Raw genomic sequence first — 25,712 nt, 5'->3', positions numbered from 1 at the left:
CACTCTGAATACATCCATCACTCTGAATACAGCCATCACTCTGAATACAGCCATCTCTCTGAATACAGCCATCTCTCTGAATACAGCCATCTCTCTGAATACATCCATCACTCTGAATACATCCATCTCTCTGAATACATCCATCTCTCTGAATACATCCATCTCTCTGAATACATCCATCACTCTGAATACATCCATCACTCTGAATACATCCATCACTCTGAATACATCCATCACTCTGAATACAGCCATCACTCTGAATACAGCCATCTCTCTGAATACAGCCATCTCTCTGAATACAGCCATCTCTCTGAATACATCCATCTCTCTGAATACATCCATCACTCTGAATACATCCATCACTCTGAATACATCCATCTCTCTGAATACATCCATCACTCTGAATACAGCCATCTCTCTGAATACATCCATCTCTCTGAATACAGCCATCTCTCTGAATACATCCATCTCTCTGAATACATCCATCTCTCTGAATACATCCATCTCTCTGAATACAGCCATCTCTCTGAATACATCCATCTCTCTGCGGTCTGTGAGACAATGGAGTCAAAGGTCACCGGCCCACCCCCTCCCACGTGGCGCTCGCCGGCTCTTACGGTGACGTCACCAACCGAACGCACTTCCGGTCACGTACGCTCGTCACGAGACCGGAAATTGTCCGGGGGCGGGAAGAAAAGGGGAGGGGAAGACCGCTTTAACAAATAAAAAAAACATGAATCGCACGCAAGTAAAATATAAATTAACGCCATAAAAATGCACGGACTAAATCGTACGAAACGCGTTACTGTGTTGTTTAAATTAATAAACATGACCTCCCAATAAAAACAAATATACAATTGAGAAGCTAAAAAAAACGTCGCGCGTCACGTCCGGCGTGAGGTCACCCGTCGTCACGTCCGGCCTGACGTCACTCGCCGGCATCCGTGTCTGACCTTCGTGGAGTTCACAGAGCGCGAGAGGCCGGCGGCACGTGCAGCAGCTGAGTGAGTTCCCGCGCTTTTCTCTCCTCCACCACCACCACCACACACAAATTGATGCCGTAAATCGACGTGAATCACCTCACGAGAGTCAAGTTAAAGCGACGACAACGCGTCCGTCCGGCAGCGACCGTTTTTTTTTAAAGATGAAAATCGCCTCAGGCTCACGGCGAGGTCGTCTCGCGGCGTCTCGGTGACGAAGAGTCGCCGGTTTAGTCGACGTGTTGGGTTGTATTCGTTTCTACGTGTGCGATGACAGGGTTGGTTATTTAAACGTTGTATTATTAACGAGGTCCGAGGCTTGGAATCTCCAGTCGCTGGCTTCGGTTCGGGCCGCTTCCTCCCCACTCTCAAGCGAGTGTTTGAAACTAAAACAAAGTCGCTTTAACAAAGTCACGAGTGGTCATTGTCTGGCGAGAGTCGTAATAGTGGTTATGGTCGAAGTTGTAATTGTTGGTGCAGTCGTAATGTCCTGTGATGATTGGCCCCTGTCACGTGAATGTGGAATTTCCACGGTTGGCTGAGGAGGGGTTTTAAACGTATTGATTACCGCCTGCTATGTTTCTTTGTGTTTTTTTCTTAAATCTAGATCTTCGTGTTAAATCAACAGTTTGGCATTGTTCGGAATCTTTGTTCTCCAGCATTGGAATGTGGAATTTCCAATTCATCGCCGATCGCTTTTTAACGGGTTACTAGCGCATCCTCACGTTCACTTGAGCAGTATCGGTGATGGATCGATTGTGCGCGGTCCAAGATGGTCATGATGGAGTTATGGTACTTGGTCCGGCCACGGGAACGTGTAGTTTAGTTATTACTACAGGGACGGGGTGGGGAGGGGGGGGTCGTAAACGGGACATGGGCGCGTTTCCAAATTCATTGGAGAGGGGAAACTACTTTGACTTGTTTGACTTTGAGGGCAGTCGTCAAGTGATCGTCCGATTAAATGGCTGGCTCTTACCATAGGAACGTGGAATTTCCACCACATGGCTCAGGTTTGTAAACGGGAACATCGGCGTCGTCCCCATGCTCAGTTGAGTGGGAAAGCTCTTTGACTTGTGTGTCCTATTTGACTTTGTTAAGGTCACCCTGCAATCGGCAACTGCCTTGTTCGTGGCAACGACACTTTTGTGAGCCTTCGGAGGAGGACATTTCTAATCTATATTAGGCTCTTAGTATGGAATGTGCAATTGCCACTATTAGGGCATTATCATCAGCAGCAACCATGGCCAATCCACTGCAAGACATCACCCACGATGTTAGAATATTCTACCAGTCACCGGCACTTGGGCTGATTTCACCGCTCCGTCTGTGCCCTTATTTGAACGAGAAACGGACTTCTCATAAAGCTGTGACCTTTTTTTTGACTTTGGGAAAAGCCTGGGGTGGTTGGCCATTGCTCCTTAACAACTTTTCGATTTAAAGCTTTCGTGACTGCAGGGATTCATCTTCTTGGTTCTTTCGGTAGTCACGTAGAAGGGAAATAATAAAAAAATACGTGACTTTACCGACTTTACCGAAAGAACCAAGAAGACTTAACAACTTTGTTTCGTCAGTGAATGTCCATGTAACTACGGGACTGACCGCTCCTCTGCCATAGGTAGGCATAACTTTCAAGCACTTTCCCGGGCATTTAAATAGAACTATTAATACTTCCCGAGTGATGGGTTGAGTAAGCAGGCTCATATTATTTTGAAATCATAAAATGCTTGTACTGGTATATAATGCGTAATTTTAAAGTGTCCCTCTTTAAATTTCGATTTAAAGCTTTCTTGACTGCAGGGATTCATATTCTTGGTTCTTTTGGTAAAGTCACGTAGAAGGGAAATAATAAAATAATACAAATCAAACATAATACAATTCTTCACCTGAGGACGGCTGCTTGCGTTGTGGCCGAAATGTCGTGAGAATGTTATTTTATAATGTTTTATTTGTATTATTTTATTATTTCCCTTTTCCGTGACTTTACCGAAAGAACCAAGAATATGTCCATCTTTACTCACTTGGACAATGTTGCAGCACTAAGTGAAATCAAATTCCAGTTTGTTGGTCGACTCAGCCCATCACAATCACCATCCCCTCCACAGTGAAGATAAAACAAGTGACTACTTTGTGGGAAGTCAACGGTGGCCGACCTCATGGGCCGATTGGCACCTCGTCCTGGGAATTTGTCATTTCCTGCAGTGGCTCTAGACCACCAATTGGAGGTTGCACATCCACACCCCCAGTGCTGTGGGGGACACAAGTTTGACATTGACGTGACACTTCAGCGGCGTGTTACGTTGTTACTGTGTTCTGTCATTTTTGGCCCGGGTCCATGAGTTGAAGGTTGTACATACGTTCTTTCTCTCTCTGTCGGCCCCTTCATTTCTTTTGGGTACAACTTTTCGCCAGTAGTATTATCATTCTTTTAACCGAGGCGATGCCTGCCTAATTGGCTCCAAAGACTTTGGAATTAGTGAGGGAATCATCGAGAGTCATTTGACGGATGATAAGGTTAAAACTTGAGGTTAGTAACCTTTGGTGTGGAGCGCTTCACTTCAGTGTAGTTTTATTTCCCTGCCTTTGACAAGAGTGACCCACATCGGAAGTTGTCTTCTATTGTAAGGTAAAAACCTTGGCTTGTTTAATTTGTTAATTACACCAGTCATATTTAGAGATTTGCTTAATTAGCCGGTTGATGCTATTAGGAGTTTTATTTGCTTGGTTAATGTATGGGGCCGGGTTGTGTGTGTGTCTGTGTGCGTGCACTTTGGCATGATGGGTGTTAGTTAATCTCAGGGTGGGTTGATGTCCAATGTAGAAGGTTGTATGCAAAGATAAACGTAGATAGACACATTTTTAAGAATACACAAGCACATATAGGCATAAATACCAACACGCGTTTGGCTTATTTAACCAAAATGTGTATAAATCGAGTCACTTAATCTGTTGTGGAAAATATTTTCATTCACAGATTATCGTTCCCGATTATAACTGCGATTGAATGGAAATCAATCGACAGCTTATTGCAAATTAGGTATATGATTGAACGTGGTTTAGTCTATGGGGGTTTCTGTATGGCTTAAAGTTGATCTATTTAAACAAATCGTCTAAGTTCAATGCCTGTACCACAGCGGCCATTCCTTCTCTGGTACTGATACCTTTGAGGTAACTGTAGTTTTCGAGAGAGATTCTCATCGCGACAAAACGTGGCGGAAGTGGCTGTGAGTCAGAACATTTTGAGAATGTATTAGTCATCTTGACGATTAGATTCGCCTCCCTATTATAGGAATGCAGAATTTCCACTGCTGCCTCGTCATGGCTTCCTTCAGAGATGAGCACTCTAACGTGGTTCATTCACGAGAGAATGCACTTGGATTTGGTTTTCATTCCCAGCCTTTCGCCCTTTTCCAATCCACTGCTGGATGAAGGCCTCACCCATGCTGTGTAGGTCGTGGTAGGCTTCGGCAAGGTAAAGTAATGTACCCTTTTTACCGGGTAAAAGGGTAAAGGTAAAGGGTAAAGGTGTCGACATGCCAAGGGGTAAGGTAAAGGGTAGGGTAAAGGTAGCGCGAAGTATTACCCGGTAGATACGGTGCCTTGTTTACCGCTAAAAGCTCCGTGGCACAGTCCGTGGCCTCCATTTAATAAGTAATATTTAAAAAAAACTTTTTTTTTACACGCTTTTATTAAATGTACCGTACGAGTAATGGCAGAACTCCACGACTCCAGGAAGTGGCCCCGAAACTTGCCACAACGTCAGGGGGCCGTGGTGATTTACAGCCAACGTCAGTTGACCGTGGACAATTAGACCCAAGCCGAAACATAACATATAAAAAAGAATGTTTTAAAACAGATATTTTTATGATAGAATATAGCGTTGTCATAAGTATGACAGAAGTATACCAAGTTTGCAGTCTATATCATATTGGGAAGTGGGTTAAAATTGAGTTTCAAGATTTGAGGATACGACAACAACAACAGACAGAGTGAGTTCAAAGAAAGTGTGTAAAATTGGAATCATCGAGAGTATTCTATATGGTTAAAGCGCTCTACCTAGCATTTACCGTTATAAACCTTTTTCATGTGTAGTTCCCTAGTAATTACCCTGTAATCGGGTAATTTGTATGGGGTAAGGGTAAAAGGTAGGGTAAAGGTAGGCTCGTTGCTTTTTACCGTTTACCTTTTACCTTACCTGCTAAAGGGTAAAGGGTAGGGTAGAGCGATTGTATTGTGGTAAGGTAAAAGGTAGGGTAAAGTTTGTCTTGTTTTTTTTACCGTTTAACTTTTACCTTACCTTGCCGAAGCCTAGGTCGTGGGGGTCGTTTACTACGCTGGCCAATACTGATTGGTGGGGACCAGTTCAGATATCACTTGCAACTGATGTTACCCGTGACTGGGAATCAAACTAAGGCTGGCGACTTCAGAGTGCATAACGCAAACCTTAATTCAGAGCTTAAAGGTAACTATTGGATAATCCAGGAGTCGGTGCCACTTTCACTCCTGTAGGCTGGGACAATAGCCAATTCAAATCGGAGCTTACTCCTTATTTGGATGTTACTCAAAGTTGGAATCTGTGTAAATGAACACGAAAAGTGCTACAGCTCTGGGCTTACGATCATTCAATTTGGAATTGGACTCGGGAGTTACAAATTCCAAATCAATTTCAACATCTTCGTTGTAATTAAACCCAAGTTAATATGTTTGTTTCATACAGGGCTCCTTGTAGAATTAAGGTAAACTTAACTCAAAGTGTCAGTGGTGTTTTCTGTAATAAAATGTACTTGGAACAGAGCACTACTGTAGGAATCAAAGGGGTGGAGTGGCAGAGCAATGGAAAGCACACTCGCACTCGATGAAGCCCCGTGAACCGAGTTCAATTCCCTGCCCACGTCTAACATCAGTGGCGAGTGATACGTGAACTTGTCTTGGGGCTGCTTCTTCACAAACCTGGTTACGGAAATCCCATAAGGCCATCATCCAACAGTAGAGAGACAGTTGAAACATATATATAGTTTTAAAGTTCTGCACTTGTGTTGGAAATTCCACATTTCCATGAAAGGCATGACGTTATCCACCGGACAACTACTGTCAAATTTCTAAAAAGTGGAGACTTCATTTAATCAACACCAGAGGGATGACAATGCCATTCCCATTGCTCCTAATTAGACTTACAATGGTGATACTGTGATGTATAACACGTACGTTGTCTGGACCAATATTATCCATAATAGAGGTTTTTGGGTTAGATCTTGTGTAAATATAAATGTGTCGTTAAACCCGCCACCACCCGACACAGCCAATTACTACGGTTTGTCACGTAAACAGAACGTGCCAATTCGTTACTAGTTCAGCATACCGGTGTGGTGGAGAGTAAACCCACAACATTTACAATTCGAGTACGACGTTTCGTCAGTAATTACAACTAGCATTATCAGGCAGACACATTTATACGTACGCGATATAACCCAAACACCTCTAATGGACTGATGTATCGTAAGACATGAGGTCTGCAAAATATCGTCGTATCCTGATTATCGTGCAGGAATACCTTGCAATTTCGTCTGGTTAGGGACCAGAGCATGGACGAATGTGTAAGCAGAGCCTTTATTTAGCTTGAAAATGTATTTTGGCCGGCGAAAAACATACATGCAAATAACAGTAATAAAAAAAATAAGGACAGTATGAATACTGTTACACGTGTTTTATAATCACGAAAATAACTAGGAAAACTCTTATCACAAAAATAACTGAATTGTTTACAGTATAATCACAGAAATAAGTACGTTATTAATAATATATGAATCAACACAAATATAAGAGATGCTCACTGAACGACTTCTATTCAAAGACTGAACCAAAAAGATGGCGCGTGGCGTGAATGTCGTGGAAGGTTTGGGATGATATGGGATGTGGACGAAATTTGAAATGTGGTGATAATTGAAAACGGCCAAAAGAGCGAAGTGACGAAAGTCAAGGTATCACTGTAGCTCATTTTGTCGAAAAACATTTAATTTCTTGACAAATTATTTATTCAATGACAAATACAATAGTTACGTTACCCATGAAGTTAGTGCTTCAAAAAATTGTGTTCCAACAATAATTTACACTGCTAATATCAATCCATTGATTTATAAGTTATTGTGATAATTATTTAATGAGTGATTGTGTAACCCACAGCATGGTCTGGCATATGAAGAGTAACTGCAGTTACATAGAGTTGCATTTAAATCTGTCGAATTACATAGAGATCCATAGAGTTACACTGAGATGAATAGACTGAGCTGGTTAGGCCCATTAAAATGAGCAGCTCTTTTACAAGGACGACCACAGCCTAGGATGGTTTTCAGCCACGGCAAGTACAGGACATTTCAGGGAGGGAATGTGCAAACGAACATTAAGCAAAAAAATGTACTTACACGAAATCCGTGCCAGATCCAACTGCAAACAGGATAGACAGTAACGAGTGCTTAAGTGCAATTCACACACAGTGGCAAAAAAATAAACATCTCATACAGGACCCTACCATTGAACCCTCCCCGGTTTCAACCTTCCACGCCGCCAATGATTGACCATCAGCCGAATCGGGACCGGGCCGTGTGGCCGATGCGTCCACCCGATTGTACAAATGGCGCGTCAAAGATTCTGCAGCCTGCGAGTGCGGCCACGAATCCCAAACCAACGACCACGTCTTAAACACTCCACCGTGATGCTGTCTTCACTCCTTTAAAGGAGTGGACAGCAAATTGAGTGGATAACGAATCAAAATTTACATCTTTGATCTGCTGCTATTAATCCATACGAAAGAAAAAGTAAGAACAGTGCCAACAATCCCGTCATAGGCGTATATGAATAAACCGGACGCACAGTCTCGGACATAACGGAGCTCGGCTCGACGAAGCACAAGTCCTGCGGAGCGCAATTACAGAGTTCTGGGGTAATTGCCCCGCCGTACGAAGTTACATTGCACTGTGACGTGGCCCAAGCGGCAGCGCGTCCATTGCCACTTGTTGCTCCGGCAGAGGTCGCAAACGGGTTTTGATTCCTTACCCGTACCCGGCCGCACCAGGGTCGCAAAAGGGCACCCTACCCAATACCCGGCCGGGTACGGGTAGCCGGGTATCGGGTAGGGTACGGGTATCGGGTACCCGATTGCGACCTCTGTGCTCTGGGCAGGCAGGCCACGTCGATACTCACTGGCATGTTGACCATAAACATCGCCTTCGTAGGGTGCATCAAAGGATTCTGCGAGGGCATTCAATCCAGATTTGCAAAAAAAAAGTACTCGGAATTGACTTAATTTTGAAAACGCGCGGCAATCTTCTTCCCCTGACTGCCAGAGACGAACGCCCGCTTGCAGGCTCAGGTGCCGAGTCACCTTTTTGTTGCACAGGGTGACCGGGGATGCCCGTTCAGATGTTTGATATAAGATGTCAGGCTATTTTGGCGTGCAAAGCACTGTTGAGGTGCCGCGCGCCATGATATGCGTGCTTCCAATCAATGACAAATTATTATTACAAAACCCCCTACCGCTTTTCACCCCCTGACCCCGCACCAGATCAGTTGTGTGGAGACAGCAGTGGAGATGGGTGACGTGGAAAAGGGCAAGAAGGTGTTCGTGCAGAAGTGCTCCCAGTGCCACACGGTGGAGAGCGCCGGCAAGCACAAGACGGGCCCCAACCTGTCGGGTCTGTTTGGCCGCAAGACCGGCCAGGCCCCGGGCTTCAGCTACACTGACGCCAACAAGTCCAAGGGTGGGTGCGGCCAAGTGCACGCATGCACACGTACTGTTATTGTTGTCATTATGTATTTACGTGAGTGTGTGTGCGCGCGTCAGCAAAAGCACTGTGTAAGTGTAATGGGGAGCGGTAGAGCAGTGGTTAGCGCGTTGCGCTACGAACCCGGCTACCCGGGTTCGATTCTCGCTCACGGCTAACACCAGTGGCGATTATCTAAACCAGTCCTGGGCCTCCCCTAGGATGACTCGGCCTGAAATGAGTACCTGGTGCAGTGCGTCAACATCGCCACTCGGGAGACAAAGGCGGCCGGGAGTGGTGCTGGCCACCCACCCCCTTGTGTGCCGTGCCTGCCTTCATAGGAACTCGCAAACACCACTTCTTCCAACAGTCTGTTCAGGCTATACGGGGGATCTTTGTCTTTGTGTGTCAAGTGTTTTGTCTATGGTGTGTGTCCGTGTGTGCGTACGAGTGTGTTTGGGGAGCGGTAGTCACCACTTGGTGACTTCTCGCCATTTAACGCAAGAAACTCCAGCAGCAGCAGCAGCAGCAGCCGCTGTTGTGTAAATTGAAGCAAAACTGTTTCCCCGAAGAATTCCAATGTGGAATTTCCACCACTGGCTCCGAATTAGCAGTGGGCATAGATAAGCAGCGTCCAACACTCATTCAAGCACTTTGGGCGAGGATGGACTTCGTGGCTTCCGAGAAAGATCGGGGTCGATTTAAAAAGGCAAAACGCCATGGGACTTGTTTTCCTTGGAATTAAACACAGGTCGGCACACGCACCATGTAAGCGTATAATGACCCTCCACAGTGAACAAATGTGTCCCCTCCCTGCACTGGATGAATGGTGTGGGAAGGGACCCAGAGGGCAGTTAAAAAAATAATGTAAAGCCAAGCTGTTTTTTAACAGCAGCAGCTACATGCTAATTCGACCATTTGCATTATCACTCCACCATGCTCTCACTTTCCAGTGGTACCCCCACCCCCCATCACTGGAATGTAGAATTTCCACCAACACCATAAAAGTGGATGTTGCCCCGTCGCTTGTTTGAGCCAGGCAGACAGCAGTGATAATAATTCGTAATATAAATATGTTGCAGCCCTTGGTCCAGCATTGGAACTCCTCCAGGAACTTTGATAACATTCAGTTCCCGAAGAAGAAGTTCCCACCACTTGGAGTGGAACGTCGGAGATGGTGCTGATCAACGCGCGGTGCAACCCAAAAACACATTGCAGAGCAACAGAGCAGCACAACCGCGACAACTTATGCAGTTTCATGACTCAAAGTGGTGTTATTTAGGTAACATCTGCCTTGCATCCCAAGATCTGCGCAGTGCCGTAACATCTGCTGCTGCTGGTACTGACTGTGCCATCCCGGCTAATCATAGACAAGAGGGCGTCTCAAAGTCATAAGCGCCTGCTGGTTGAAGCCTCGGCCCGGTTATGTTGGTAACTCTATCGCTACGGAGTCCGCTCCCGTCACTGAAATGTCACGAACCGCTTGGCCCCAGCTATTTAAGGCTGCAAGGGTTGCCTCACGTTCCTGGCATCGGTTTGCATTTGCCCCTGTGTGTGTCTGCCACTGTGTGTGTGTGTGTCTTTGTGTTCAGGCTATACGGGGGTCTTTGTTGTCTTTGTGTGCGTGTCATTGTGTTGTTACGAGGCGCCTTATAAACGATTATGTTGTAATGCCGTGCTTTGGTGGCTGTCTCTTTCTCACTGTGTCATGATGTTCGTTCTTCAAGATGTCAGCGGTGCCCTCTTCCATTTCGCTTTGTCCATATTTACTCAAGAACTTTGCGTTAGATACTCCCAGTTGCCATCCATGTGTGGCTTTGTGCATGCCTGTCATTCAGCACTGTGGAGGTGAGGGGTTGGTGGATAAATCACAAAATCGTGAAATGTCAACCGTTTTCTAACCTTGACGAAAACACACAATTGGTGTTTTTACATTAGAGGTAATTCTAAAACATTGACACCGGTTGTACAAGTGTCGGAGTAGTGATGGATGGTGATGACGCGAGGCAGTCTTTATCCAGCAGTGGATCTAAAATCGATGATGATGAAACTACTTTTTAAAACTAGTCTACCTGAGCAGTACATAAATATGTCGTGCACTGAGGCTGCAGTTTTTTTTGTAATGAAAAAGAATTTGGGAAAGGATTTGGGAACCGGTATTTAAATGTGGACATTTTTTGCAACCACCTTTAGTTTCAACCTGCATTTGTATTTTTTTTGTTACATGATACTAGTGTATTTTTCTGCAGACTAAAATGGGATTTTAAACAACTGATATCACTGGACAATATTTCATTGGTTTAGAATAATATTTTAATTCATGTTTCACTCCCACATAGTAGGTTGGGGTTTTTTTTGTTGTATCACGTTTCCACAACCTGACAGTCCACTGGTTCTCTCCATGTTGGGTGGCACTCATCCATTAGCAACCCTGTGGTACTAGTGGAAATTCCACATCGCCAAAAGCACGACAACTAGCTGACTTCCTTAAAGTATTGCTGCCACGTAGCTCGCCAGTCCCAAAGCGGTTATGGTGACGACGACGATAACGATAAATGATGTGCGTGCCAACACCCGAGCGGGACTCGAACCTTGGACTTTGCGATCGCGAACCGAGCACACTAAACCGTCTCCCCTCGTCCCCGGCGGCGCAGGCATCGTGTGGAACGAAGAAACCCTCTTCGTGTACCTGGAGAACCCGAAGAAGTACATCCCGGGCACCAAGATGATCTTCGCCGGCATCAAGAAGGAGGGCGAGAGGAAGGACCTCATCGCCTACCTCAAGAAGTCGACCTCGGAGTAGACGGACGGGCACACATCCAGAAGAAGTCGGCCGGCAACACGCGGCAAGGGCGATGGTGACCGCGTGTGCGCCCCGTATTTATTTCCAGTCCCCCGTCCAATTACATTTTCAGCCGAGCGGAGTTGCCTTGCACACTTCTCGGGCAGCTCCGCACGCGCGCGCACGTGCAGCTTTGGAGTTTCCGCCTCGCACAGAGAGGGAGGGAGCGAGCGGGCGATTAGTCGTCTTTGTTGGTAGTTACGGTTCTCCTGTGGAATGTCGCCGGCTCTGGGCCGTTGTGTGTGTGGGGTTGGGGAACTTTTAATGTGAATGGCGAATAAAAGCAAAACCCGTACAAACTCGCAGCTGGGTGCACATGTTTTGTTTGTTGTGACACCGTATTTTTGGATTTTTTTTTATAACACATTCCTGCGGAGGGAGCTGGTAGGAACGTTGGGTTGCTCGGTCAATGGTCAGGGTCAACGGCGGCGTGGTGTATTCCGCAAATATGGCCGACTGTGAGGGCGGGCACAAGCCGGTGTGAGTAGGTTAAACGTTGAGTTTTATAAGGGCACCACGGGGTGACCAGCCCCTCCCCACCCAGCCCCTCCCCACCCAGCCCCTCCCTGCACGACGGACGGGCACAATCATTCCCTGTGGGCTGGTGTAACCAGGAGGTTCTTACCAGTATAATCGTGCATTGCTGTGGGTGGCAGAGGGGGTTCGTTGGGCAGTTATAGAGGGGCAGAGGGTAGTGCAAGTCCATTGTTGAATCGAGAGCTTAATTTATCACGAAATATTTTAGGGCCCTCTCGTAGACTGGAGCTGTGCCTAATATCCACAGCGAGATGGTATACTGGATGTGGTGGTGTTGCCGGAAGCAAGATGTATGTTTTGCGGCCGTTGAGCCAGGTAGACCCAGTTGCATTAGCCCTGGTTGTATTGTTCTTCTATGGTCACATCACGGAGATTGTACTCTCAGCACTCATGACCTCCAAGACACTTGGCCACCTCTTGAAGTGAATATTAAACGGCCGTTTGAACAGCTGCCGCAATTTTACAGAAAGACTCGACGGGGACTCGGCAACACAGAAAACCACTCTTTACATTTTTTTAACAATAGTTTTATTTGTATAGACTTATTTCGTTTGTAAGGCACTTTTGAGTTTAGTGTTGTCGTACCAAAAACCCCGTTAGTCATAAAAAAATCTACGTCAAACATGTAAAATTGCAACATTCAAGAAAGAAAAATAGAAGTGACTTTATAATCACCGGCAGTTCCATCAATGTGAAATGTACTTGGTAAAAAAAAAGCCTAAAGTGATTTCTAGCTCTCAAGCGAACATCACGGACCCAGTGTTCATCGTACAGCCGCACAGAGCGAAGTGGTTGAAAAATGCACATTGTTACAGTGGGGACGAGTCTTCTCCACAGCACCGAACCCCTGTTGATCTTCTCGAAGGAGGGATGATGGGCAAAGTCAGCCACTCTTCCTCACCCCCCCACCCCACGATTGCGAGCCGGTTATGAAATTTACTTCGGCACCGTCAACAGCCGACACGCTAACATCGCTTAGCTACGCAGAAATACTTTTATATATAACAGCTTATTAGCAGCAAGCAAGCGTCGTCCTAGGACTCCAGCAGAAACGTACTTTAGCACCGTGAAATCGCTATTATCTGCACCTGTCGTTGACTAAAACCCACGACTTACGTTTGCTACGATGTGAACGTTTCACCGAGCCTGGGAGCTCTTTGATAATACTGCTTTGGTGAGCGTCGGCGTTCCGGACTGCTTCTGCCGGAAAGAACGACCGCTAATAATTGTCCTTAAACCTATAGGCGGTAAACAGGGGAACTGTTTTCAGATTTGGTTACCGGTTCTAAATATATATATATATCTGTCGCTGGCACCCGATTCTGGTGGGATTTTAGAAATGAATGCACCGGATTGGCACCCGCGACCGTACAGACGGCACAAGTCACCGCGTGGTATATTTGCCCTCGCTTTTCACGTCAAAGATAAAGGTGCAGCCCTTCAATTGCTTGCCCACGCTACTGCTGGCAGGCGGGTGTTTGGTCTACTCTTCCACGCAGACTGGAGGAGCATTCGAAGAGCAGACCCGCTTAACATGCCCACACAACTCCGGGCTGCTAATGGGTCGTTCAAGTTTAAAACCTCTGGAGTGCTCGGCCCATTGAATGCATCTCCAGGCGTCTTGGAGGAGGTTGAAGCCGTCCCCAAACGGTATCAAGAATTTTTGTCCTTGGGCATTTTTACACGCGCGGGAAAACCGGTGACTTAAAACTTTCGTGCCGTTACCGGCAATGCAATAATAAAAAAACCGCACAAAACATGTTAACAACCCTACTAATAATACATGTGGAGTGTTAATTTCTAAGGCAAATGTAGAGTTTTTTTTAAACGTTAGCCTACTTATGGAATACACCGATTTATGGAAAACCGAACGCACCATCACCACCCACCCCCCAGTGTGTACGTGTGACAACACCCACCGTGGTATGTTACGAGCCATTGGCGTTGGGAAGCAACAGTCTCCCACACACTGCACGCGCCTCATCGTTACTAAACAGCACCGCGCGATTTAGCACGTGGGACACGTGTACACACACACAGACACACACAGACACGCACGACCGCAGTGTAAACTATAACTGCACATGACAAGGGTCTCTCCCCCCCTCCCCGTTTAACCCATCGGACCACTGGGGCAAGCCCTGTTTGCGAGCACCTATTAACGGGCTTGGCACGGCAAGCGAGTGGTGGGGCGGTGTGGTCGGCGCCACGCTGGTTGGTATTTGTGTTCTCGCGAGTACAGCTCAGTCGACCAAGAGGGAGAACCAGGAGCGGTGCTTTGGGTATTTGTCACCGACGCAGGCGGCGGCTGGCAATGTCAATTTCAGGTCGGCGGGTCCGTGACGCAAGCCGTTCACGGCCTCGCCACCGTCAAAGGACGGTCTCTACCTTCTTGGTTCTTTCGGTAAAGTCACGTAGAATGGAAACAATAGAAATAAGCGTCTCCCCGACAGACCTGGTCTTCACCTGATGACGGCTGCTTGCGGTGTGGCCGAAACGTCGTGAGAATTATTTTATTATGTTTTATTTTATTATTTTTATTGTTTCCATTCTACGTGACTTTACCGAAAGAACCAAGAAGATGAATCCCTGCAGTCACGAAAGCTTTAAATCGAAATTTGACGGTCTCTACGTTTAACTTCCTTCGCCACCGTACGTAGCCAGCCGTGCCAGTCGCAGGTGCCGGGGTAGGGACAAACGAAACGCGCGCGGGATGCATTTCGCATGCGCCGTGTGTGACCACTTTCATTTGCGTGAGGGTCAATGGGGTCACCTGCGTTGTAGAGGTGTACCAAGTGGGTGTGTAGACTGGGGGGGGGGCCCTCTTAGTCGACCGCAGTGGTTTTGCTTCGTCTCACCCGACATCGCCACCTGGCGACCGGGGGCACACAGCTGCTCGTGTACGGGACTGCAGTGTGATCATTACGCCTTCATCACGGGACCTCCTTTGCCAGTCTTACATTATGATAATAGGTTTTTACCCTTTTCTGGCAATACTAAAACGGGTGTGAAGATTTTAAAACACCAAACTGAAACCTTTGCAAGGAATCATGTCTGCATTCACCACACATACTTGTGTGGTGAACATGCAAACAAAAAAACATGCTCTGACAGTCTATGGTGCATTGCCTTTGAAACTGATTGGTCCACACCAGAGACAGCTTTCTTCAGAGCCTAGTCTCACTAACAGCGTTAGACCAGAGGACGCCACAAGGCGACCAGCACAAGGACAACGCACTCTCAGGACATTGAGAGATCCGGGAGAGCAGCTACATCATGGGACCCCCTTTGCCAGAAAAGGGAAAAACCTATTATCATAATGCGCCTTTTGGCGTCATCTGGTCCAACACCATGTGAGACGAGGCTCTAAGAAAAGCTGTCTCGGGTGTGGACCAATCAATTTCAAGGACAGTGCATATCATTATCAGAGTTGTGTTTTTTGTTTGCATTCCGACCGCAGGTATTGTGGTCAATGCAAACATGACTCCTTGTAAAAAAAAAGGTGTCAGTTTTGTTGCCAGATAAAAGGGTAAAAAAACAATTATCATATTTTGCTACTGGCAAAGGAGGTTCCAATGGTGTAAACCTATCATCAATAACGCCTTCTTTGCTCGGGAAAGCCTCAGCGATTCGCGAGTTCTCTCAAGTCTCGTGTTCAGGAGGGTCCTGCCAGGTGTTTCGTTGCCGGGGCACCGGGGCGTGGGTGGGGTGCGATGATGTTGCTGCTGTGTATAATCCCAAGTGAGTAATAAGCAGGTACTTTTTTCGGGCATTGGGATATTTGACCGATGCTGGTTACGTTGTACGTTTAGCGAAGGGAGGAAACCCATGCAGAATGGAGAGAACATGCCAACTCCACTCACACAAAGTTCAACTGACTGTTGGGGCAAGCACTGTTGGGGCAAGCGAGTAGCACCTATGAAGACCGGCACCATGGCACACGAGGTGGTGGGTGGCCAGCACTACGCCCGGTCACGATCGTCTCCCGAGTGGCGATAATGGCCTTCAGGCTGAGTAGACCTAGGGGAGGCCCAGGACCGATTCAGATAATTGTCACCGGTGTTGGCCGCGAGTGGGAATCCAACCCCGGTCGCTGGGTTCGTAGCGCTGCACCACCGCTCCCCCACGCGGGCCAGGAGGGATATTTAACCGTACTTCTCAGCAGCTGGCCGCTGTTTCGGGCAGTGGGCCAATTTCAGATTTTGAGTAGAATTCTGTATCACGGAGGGGAGGTGTATTGCCCTCAGCGCCCACAGGCCTTGGCCAAATCACTCGCCCACTTAATCACTCGCCGAGTTGCTCACCCATCCACTCGCTCAATAACTTTCTCACTCGGTTACAGACCCACTCGGCCACTCACTCCACTCACTAACTCACCCACCCGCTCGCACACTCACTCCACTCACTCGTCCACTCATTCAACTCGCCCAACAACAACAACCGTCATTCGCCACCAAGTGGCTGTGATGTCACCACGGCACTTGCGTCAGGCCAGGTGCACTTTAGGGCCGCTTGAAGTCTCGAACGCCCGCTGGCAGGAGGTCACGGTACAGACCCAGGGACCATAGGTCGACCGCCTTAGATGACTGGCCGATGCACCACCTGTGCCCCCTATGTCAACTCACCCAACCACTCACGCACACACTTGCCCACTCCACCCGCTCGCTCGACTGCCCGCCCACCCGTCACAGCTCGTCGTGCCGGTAGGTGAACTCGCGTGCCGATATGAAGCCGTCCTCGTCCTCGTCCTCCTTGGTGAAGATGTCTTCCACGAGGCCCTGGTACGACTCGTTGTGGTTCACCCCAGACTTGGAGAACTCCTTGCGCAGGTACTCCTCCACCTGGCGGGGCAGGGCGACGTCCAGCAGCATCAGCATCATTATCAGTGGCATCAACATCACCGCCGTTAGTATCGGCATCGTGATTAGACTCCGTAAGGTCAACATCATCGGCAGCGACATCGGTATCTTCAACATCGTTCGTTTTCAGCATCGGCACGATCGTTAGTATCGGCAACAGCAACTTCATCGGCAACAGCATATTCCTGCAGAGGGAGCTGGTAGGAACGTTGGGTTGCTCGGTCAATGGCCAGGGTCAATGGCGGCGTGGTGTATTCCGCAAATATGGCCGACTGTGAGGGCGGGCACAAGCCGGCGTGAGTAGGTTAAACGTTGAGTTTTATAAGGGCACCACGGGGTGACCAGCCCCTCCCCACCCAGCCCCACCCCTCCCACCCCCCACCCAGCCCCTCCCACCCCCCACCCAGCCCCTCCCTGCACGACGGACGGACACAATAATCCCCTGTGGGCTGGTGTAACCAGGAGGTTCCTACCAGTATTATCTCTGGTCATAGCATCATCAACAGCCATCAGCAGCAGCATCGGCAGTACCACTGGGTGCCTCAATGTTCAGGGGTTTGACTTCACTGAGATTCATCAGCATGGCAAGTGCTCACGAACCAATGCGACGTGCCTGCCCTCTTGTCAGTCAGCAGGGCAAGGCCCGCGTGGCCGGAGCAGCGCCGTTATCGTCATCGCTGTAATTGTCGTCGTCGCTGTAATTGTCGTCGTCATCGTCGTCAGTGTCGTGATCTTTGTCCTGGCGAGACCTCGATGCGCGACAGCTTCCAGTCGTCGTCGAGGTCCATCTCCTGGAAGGACTCATGGGAGCGGGGGCCGTTCCGGATCTCGTGCAGCTCCATGTCGAAGATGAGCGTCGCGTCCGGCGGGATTCGCCCTGCACGCCGCATAGTCATCATCATCATTATCACTTTAATTATCGGTTTTGTCGTTGTCATCCTCGTCATCGTCACCTTCATCGTTATCGTCATTGTCACCATTGTCGTCACCATCGTCGTTATCACCATCGCCACTGATAATGTAGTTACTACGCCACTGATAATGTAGTTACTACACCACTGATAATGTAGTCACTACGCCACTGATAATGTAGTCACTACGCCACTGATAATGTAGTTACTACACCACTGATAATGTAGTTACTACACCACTGATAATGTAGTCACTACGCCACTGATAATGTAGTCACTACGCCACTGATAATGTAGTTACTACACCACTGATAATGTAGTTACTACACCACTGATAATGTAGTCACTACGCCACTGATAATGTAGTCACTACACCACTGATAATGTAGTTACTACACCACTGATAATGTAGTTACTACACCACTGATAATGTAGTCACTACGCCACTGATAATGTAGTCACTACGCCACTGATAATGTAGTCACTACACCACTGATAATGTAGTTACTACACCACTGATAATGTAGTTACTACACCACTGATAATGTAGTTACTACACCACTGATAATGTAGTCACTACGCCACTGATAATGTAGTCACTACACCACTGATAATGTAGTTACTACGCCACTGATAATGTAGTTACTACACCACTGATAATGTAGTTACTACGCCACTGATAATGTAGTTACTACACCACTGATAATGTAGTCACTACACCACTGATAATGTAGTTACTACGCCACTGATAATGTAGTCACTACGCCACTGATAATGTAGTTACTACACCACTGATAATGTAGTCACTACGCCACTGATAATGTAGTTACTACACCACTGATAATGTAGTTACTACGCCACTGATAATGTAGTTACTACACCACTGATAATGTAGTTACTACGCCACTGATAATGTAGTTACTACGCCACTGATAATGTAGTTACTACACCACTGATAATGTAGTCACTACGCCACTGATAATGTAGTTACTACACCACTGATAATGTAGTTACTACGCCACTGATAATGTAGTTACTACACCACTGATAATGTAGTTACTACACCACTGATAATGTAGTTACTACGCCACTGATAATGTAGTTACTACACCACTGATAATGTAGTCACTACGCCACTGATAATGTAGTTACTACACCACTGATAATGTAGTTACTACGCCACTGATAATGTAGTTACTACACCACTGATAATGTAGTTACTACGCCACTGATAATGTAGTTACTACGCCACTGATAATGTAGTTACTACACCACTGATAATGTAGTTACTACGCCACTGATAATGTAGTTACTACGCCACTGATAATGTAGTCACTACACCACTGATAATGTAGTTACTACGCCACTGATAATGTAGTCACTACGCCACTGATAATGTAGTCACTACACCACTGATAATGTAGTCACTACACCACTGATAATGTAGTTACTACACCACTGATAATGTAGTTACTACGCCACTGATAATGTAGTTACTACACCACTGATAATGTAGTCACTACACCACTGATAATGTAGTTACTACGCCACTGATAATGTAGTCACTACGCCACTGATAATGTAGTCACTACACCACTGATAATGTAGTCACTACACCACTGATAATGTAGTCACTACGCCACTGATAATGTAGTCACTACGCCACTGATAATGTAGTCACTACACCACTGATAATGTAGTCACTACACCACTGATAATGTAGTCACTACGCCACTGATAATGTAGTCACTACACCACTGATAATGTAGTCACTACACCACTGATAATGTAGTTACTACGCCACTGATAATGTAGTCACTACGCCACTGATAATGTAGTCACTACGCCACTGATAATGTAGTCACTACACCACTGATAATGTAGTCACTACGCCACTGATAATGTAGTCACTACGCCACTGATAATGTAGTTACTACACCACTGATAATGTAGTTACTACACCACTGATAATGTAGTCACTACGCCACTGATAATGTAGTCACTACACCACTGATAATGTAGTTACTACACCACTGATAATGTAGTTACTACACCACTGATAATGTAGTCACTACGCCACTGATAATGTAGTCACTACGCCACTGATAATGTAGTCACTACACCACTGATAATGTAGTTACTACGCCACTGATAATGTAGTTACTACACCACTGATAATGTAGTCACTACACCACTGATAATGTAGTTACTACACCACTGATAATGTAGTTACTACACCACTGATAATGTAGTCACTACACCACTGATAATGTAGTTACTACACCACTGATAATGTAGTTACTACACCACTGATAATGTAGTTACTACACCACTGATAATGTAGTCACTACACCACTGATAATGTAGTTACTACACCACTGATAATGTAGTTACTACACCACTGATAATGTAGTTACTACACCACTGATAATGTAGTCACTACGCCACTGATAATGTAGTCACTACGCCACTGATAATGTAGTCACTACGCCACTGATAATGTAGTTACTACGCCACTGATAATGTAGTTACTACACCACTGATAATGTAGTCACTACACCACTGATAATGTAGTCACTACACCACTGATAATGTAGTCACTACGCCACTGATAATGTAGTCACTACGCCACTGATAATGTAGTCACTACACCACTGATAATGTAGTCACTACGCCACTGATAATGTAGTTACTACACCACTGATAATGTAGTCACTACACCACTGATAATGTAGTCACTACACCACTGATAATGTAGTCACTACGCCACTGATAATGTAGTTACTACACCACTGATAATGTAGTCACTACACCACTGATAATGTAGTCACTACACCACTGATAATGTAGTCACTACACCACTGATAATGTAGTCACTATGCCACTGATAATGTAGTTACTACACCACTGATAATGTAGTCACTACACCACTGATAATGTAGTTACTACACCACTGATAATGTAGTCACTACACCACTGATAACGTAGTCACTACACCACTGATAATGTAGTCACTACGCCACTGATAATGTAGTTACTACACCACTGATAATGTAGTCACTACACCACTGATAATGTAGTTACTACACCACTGATAATGTAGTTACTACGACACTGATAATGTAGTCACTACGCCACTGATAATGTAGTTACTACGCCACTGATAATGTAGTTACTACGCCACTGATAATGTAGTTACTACGTCACTGATAATGACGTTACTACGCCACTGATAATGTAGTTACTACACCACTGATAATGTAGTTACTACGCCACTGATAATGTAGTTACGATGTCAGTGATAATGTAGTTACTACGCCACTGATAATGTAGTTACTACGCCACTGATAATGACGTTACTACGCCACTGATAATGTAGTTACGATGTCAGTGATAATGTAGTTACTACACCACTGATAATGTAGTTACTACGCCGCTGGCGGTAGTGGAGCGTGTAGTCCTAGTCGTGGTGAGCACGTGGTGGTGAGCACGTGGTGGTGAGCACGTGGTGGTGAGCACGTGGTGGTGAGCACGTGGTGGTGAGCACGTGGTGGTGAGCACGTGGTGGTGAGCACGTGGTGGTGAGCACGTGGTGGTGAGCACGTGGTGGTGAGCACGTGGTGGTGAGCACGTGGTGGTGAGCACGTGGCGGTGAGCACGTGGCGGTGAGCACGTGGCGGTGAGCACGTGGTGGCGAGTGCAGCGCTGGGGGCCCCTCACCCTTGCCCTCCTTGCCGTAGGCGAGGGTGGGCGGCACGGTGAGGCGCCGCTTCTCGCCCACACACATGCCCACGAGGCCGCGGTCCCAGCCCCGGATCACCTCGCCCACCCCCAGCGTCACCCACACCGGGTGGCCATTGTTGTGCTCGTCACTGTCATGGGAGGAGGTGGCGGAAGGGGCGGAGGGGGGGGCGCACATCGACCACATCGTCGTCATCATCGCCACGCCATCACCATCATCATCACCACAACCACGCCATCATCGCCACAACCACGCCATCACCATCATCATCGTCACAACCATGCCAAAACAATCAATCACATCATCGTTATTTAATATTTATACCGCACCTTCCGCAGTACTCACCTGCTCACAGCCCTTCCTTCACCGAACCTCCCCTCTATCCATCTCCTCACCTTCTTCCCTCGCCCCTCACTTGCCTCACCTCTCCAGCTACCCTCACTTCACCACTCCCATCACTGTCACCTCACCCTCTGCGCCCTGCCCCATCTCACGCATCCCCCCCACCTCCCCTCAACCTCCCTTGCACCTCCCTCCCCTGCATCCTCCCCTGCATCCTCCCCTGCACCTCCCCTGCACCTCCCCTGCACCCTCATCTCCCCCCCACCTCATCTCCACCCTCCCCCCCACCTCATCTCCACCCTCCCCTCCACCTCCCCTGCACCCTCATCTGCCCTGCACCCTCCCCTGCACCCTCCCCTCCACCTCCCCTCCCCTCCCCCCCACCTCATCTCCACCCTCCCCTCCACCTCCCCTCCACCTCCCCTGCACCTCCCCTGCACCTCCCCTGCACCTCCCCTGCACCTCCCCTGCACCTCCCCTGCACCTCCCCTCCCCCCCACCTCATCTCCACCCTCCCCTCCACCTCCCCTGCATCCCCACCTCCACCCTCCCCTTCCCTCTCCACCTCCCCTGCACCCTCCCCTGCACCCTCCCCTGCACCTCTCCTGCACCCTCACCTCCCCTGCACCTGTCCACCACCTCCACCTCCCCCTCCACCCTGCCCCCCCCCGTGCCCCGCGTGGCGGCTCACGTGGAGTGGAAGCGGGTGCCGTTCTCGAGGATGCCGCGGTAGGACAGCGCCACGAGATCGCCGCGCTTGCTCTTGCGATGGCACAGGAATGGCCGGTGCGTCACCTCCACCTTCACCTCCGCCTCGGGGATCTTGGCGGCTGCCGTGGGTCGCGGCTCCAGCAGCAGGAGCAAGGGCAGCAGGGGCAGCAGCAGGGGCAGCAGCAGCAGGGGCAGCAGTAGCGGCGGCGGAGAGCGAGCCGAGTTCATCGCAAGCTCGGGGCGCGAGAGGCGAGCGGGGAGCGCGGCCGATCGTCAGCCGGGAAGGCGTGCGTGGCACAAGGCGTGACGTCACGGGATGGGTGTGTGACGTCACGCGCGATTAGCATTATGTATTCAGAGTCATTCGGGGACGTCCATAAATGACGTCACGTACCTGGGAGGGGGGGGGGAGTCAGACATTTGTGACGATGTGTGACGAGGAGGGGGGGTTAGAATGTGACGTCACATCAAAATGCGCAACTTTAAATAAATGTAGACGACACGTTCTACTTAATTAAATAGACTTTTTAATAAATGTTTTCTCCTACAACATCAGAGCGCAGCGCCACATTAAATACGCACTACAATGACAATAGTTTAGAGCGATTTGAAGCATGTTTTATGTTTTTTTGCGGGGGGGGGGGGGGGCAGAGCTTTGTGACGTCATATTTGAGGGGGTTCTGACTTTTTGTGACGCCGTGTGACGAAGGGGGGGGGGGTCAAACATCGTCCAAAATCGCGTGACGTCATTTATGGACGGCCCCTTTATCGGCAGCGTCGTGTATAACAATTTTCGTAATCGCTAGAGTCGTTGTGGAGTAAAATAAATAAGCCACAAATAAGCGGACAATGTGTGCATGTCTCCCACATATATCTACGTATATATGTAAAACATATATGAGAGTACAGGACAGTATCTATCATTCTTAATTTATGAGCTTTCGTGACTGCAGGAATTATTATTTGGTTCTTTTCGGTTAAGTCACGTCTAAAAATAAAATAATAAATTAAAATAAAATAACATATTACGACGTTTCGATTGCAACACAAGCAATCATCATCAGGCATAAAAGAAATAGCAACAAAAATCTAACTAGAAAAAACTATAGACAGACATACAAGCAGACAGACATCACAACGGCACACAGAGAGAGGAGCAAGCTGACAACGCGGCACGGGCACGCAAGCCTGAAAATTAGGAGGCAGGCACACGTAATCAACCAGGCTATGCGTTAATTGTGTGTATTACATCACATTTCGATATTTTACTAGGTTATTTAATTTTCGTGTGCCTGCCTCCTAATTTTCAGGCTTGCGCTCCCGTGCCGCGTTGTCAGTTTACTTACAATAGGGAACGTTGGCGTGCAGTCTTTGATATGCTTGATTCTCTCCGCCCTCTCCCTCTCCCCGTCCCCACCCCCTCCTCTCTATATTTAAGGGACCGTCACAGAAACGACCCCTCTCTTTGTGCCGATGTGTGTCCTCTCTCTGTGTGCCGTTGTGATGTCTGTCTGCTTGTATGTCTGTCTATAGTTTACTAGTTAGATTTTTGTTGCTCACACTTAAAATTCTAACTTAGCAAATTTTGAAACACGTAATCAACCAGGCTATGCGTTAATTGTGTGTTAACCGACTCTCTGTGTTGTATTACATCACATTTCGATATTTTACTAGGTTATTTAATTTTCGTGTGCCTGCCTCCTAATTTTCAGGCTTGCGTGCCCGTGCCGCGTTGTCAGCTTGCTCCTCTCTCTGTGTGCCGTTGTGATGTCTGTCTGCTTGTATGTCTGTCTATAGTTTTTTCTAGTTAGATTTTTGTTGCTATTTCTTTTATGCCTGATGATGATTGCTTGTGTTGCAATCGAAACGTCGTAATATGTTATTTTATTTTAATTTATTATTTTATTTTTAGACGTGACTTAACCGAAAAGAACCAAAGAAGTGTCTATCATTGTGGGAGCCAGGTGGCTTCTGAAAAATAAGTGAATACATCAGTGGGGCTTTGCCTGGAGGGATGGGGATGGTTTCGTGTTGTGTTTGTTTGGGTGATTTGTTTACCTCGCTTGTACTTTGCATTACGACTGTATCGTGTGTTTGTACTGTTGCTGTTGTCACGTTCTCACCCCGTGCCCCCTACTGGACACCTGTGAATGAAAGAGCTTCATAGCTCATCGGATTCCTCCTGCAGACACTGATATTGTAAATGACATATTCTTGGTTCTTTCGGTAAAGTCGCGTAGAAGGGAAATAATAAAATAATACAAATATAAAACAATAACATTCTCACGACGTTTCGACTGCAACACAAGCAATCATCATCAGGTGTGAAATCCACAGCAAGAAAATGCTCTTGTATTGCAGTCGTGAGAATTGTTATTTTTTATATTTTTATTATTTTATTATTTCCCTTCTCCGTGACTTTACCGAAAGAACCAAGAATATGAATCCCTGCAGTCACGAAAGCTTAAAATCAAAATTGTAAATGACGTCAAGTTCTGCGTCGCGATATAATTTTTGTTGCGTCACGAAGATGATGTAACTCTAAGGGGTGCATGACGTCATAAAAAAACCGACGAGGCGCCAGGTTGGACATTTAAATCGCAGGATCGCAGGGGGAAGGCGACGGCTTGGCGAGGCCTTCATCCAGCAGTGGATTGACCACAACAACTGGGAATTAGATCGCTCCCCGCCTCTCATTAAATCCAATTGGGCCCTCTTCCCTTAGCAAGATGGCCGCCAAGACAGTGTTTGAGCCTCTCTAGCAATATGGCCGCCGAGACACTGTGTGTGGCTTCTTTCCGAGCAATGTGGCCACCGAGACACCGTGTATGGTCCTCTTCCCCGAGCAAGATGGCCGCCGATGCACTGTGGCTTCTTTCCCGAGGCAGATGGCCGCCGCGGCACCATATTTGGGCCTCTTCCCCGAGCAAAATGGCCACCACCAATGCATTTAAAGCCATCCACCTCTTCTCCTTACAAAGATGGCCGCCAGTGCGTCACGTGATGCTTCACGTGACGGTTTGTGTACTTCCGC

The 25,712-nt window shown here is 47.4% G+C and overlaps 2 protein-coding genes across 2 annotated transcripts; one reads left to right on the top strand and one right to left on the bottom strand.

Annotated features, from left to right (window-relative positions):
• Nucleotides 1–854: 854 nt before the first annotated feature.
• LOC144951483 (cytochrome c) lies at nt 855–11,875 on the top strand. Its single transcript, XM_078881791.1, has 3 exons — nt 855–1,004; nt 8,536–8,731; nt 11,389–11,875. Exons 2-3 carry the CDS (start codon nt 8,563–8,565, stop codon nt 11,535–11,537), a joined length of 318 nt encoding a protein of 105 aa, XP_078737917.1. The 5' UTR covers nt 855–1,004; nt 8,536–8,562; the 3' UTR covers nt 11,538–11,875.
• Nucleotides 11,876–12,632: 757 nt separating this feature from the next.
• Nucleotides 12,633–22,978, bottom strand: FKBP14 (FKBP prolyl isomerase 14). Its single transcript, XM_078881781.1, has 4 exons — nt 22,659–22,978; nt 21,604–21,755; nt 17,722–17,849; nt 12,633–16,954 (listed from the first exon to the last, which is right to left on the bottom strand). The coding sequence occupies exons 1-4, from the start codon at nt 22,904–22,906 to the stop codon at nt 16,799–16,801; spliced, it is 684 nt and encodes a 227-aa protein (XP_078737907.1). The 5' UTR covers nt 22,907–22,978; the 3' UTR covers nt 12,633–16,798.
• Between the last annotated feature and the right edge of the window lie 2,734 nt (nt 22,979–25,712).

Source organism: Lampetra fluviatilis, chromosome 62, assembly GCF_964198595.1.
Source record: "Lampetra fluviatilis chromosome 62, kcLamFluv1.1, whole genome shotgun sequence".
Taxonomy (NCBI): Eukaryota; Metazoa; Chordata; class Hyperoartia; order Petromyzontiformes; family Petromyzontidae; genus Lampetra; species Lampetra fluviatilis.
The sequence above is the reverse complement of the archived record's forward strand: the minus strand, read 5'-3'. Positions and strand labels throughout refer to the sequence as shown.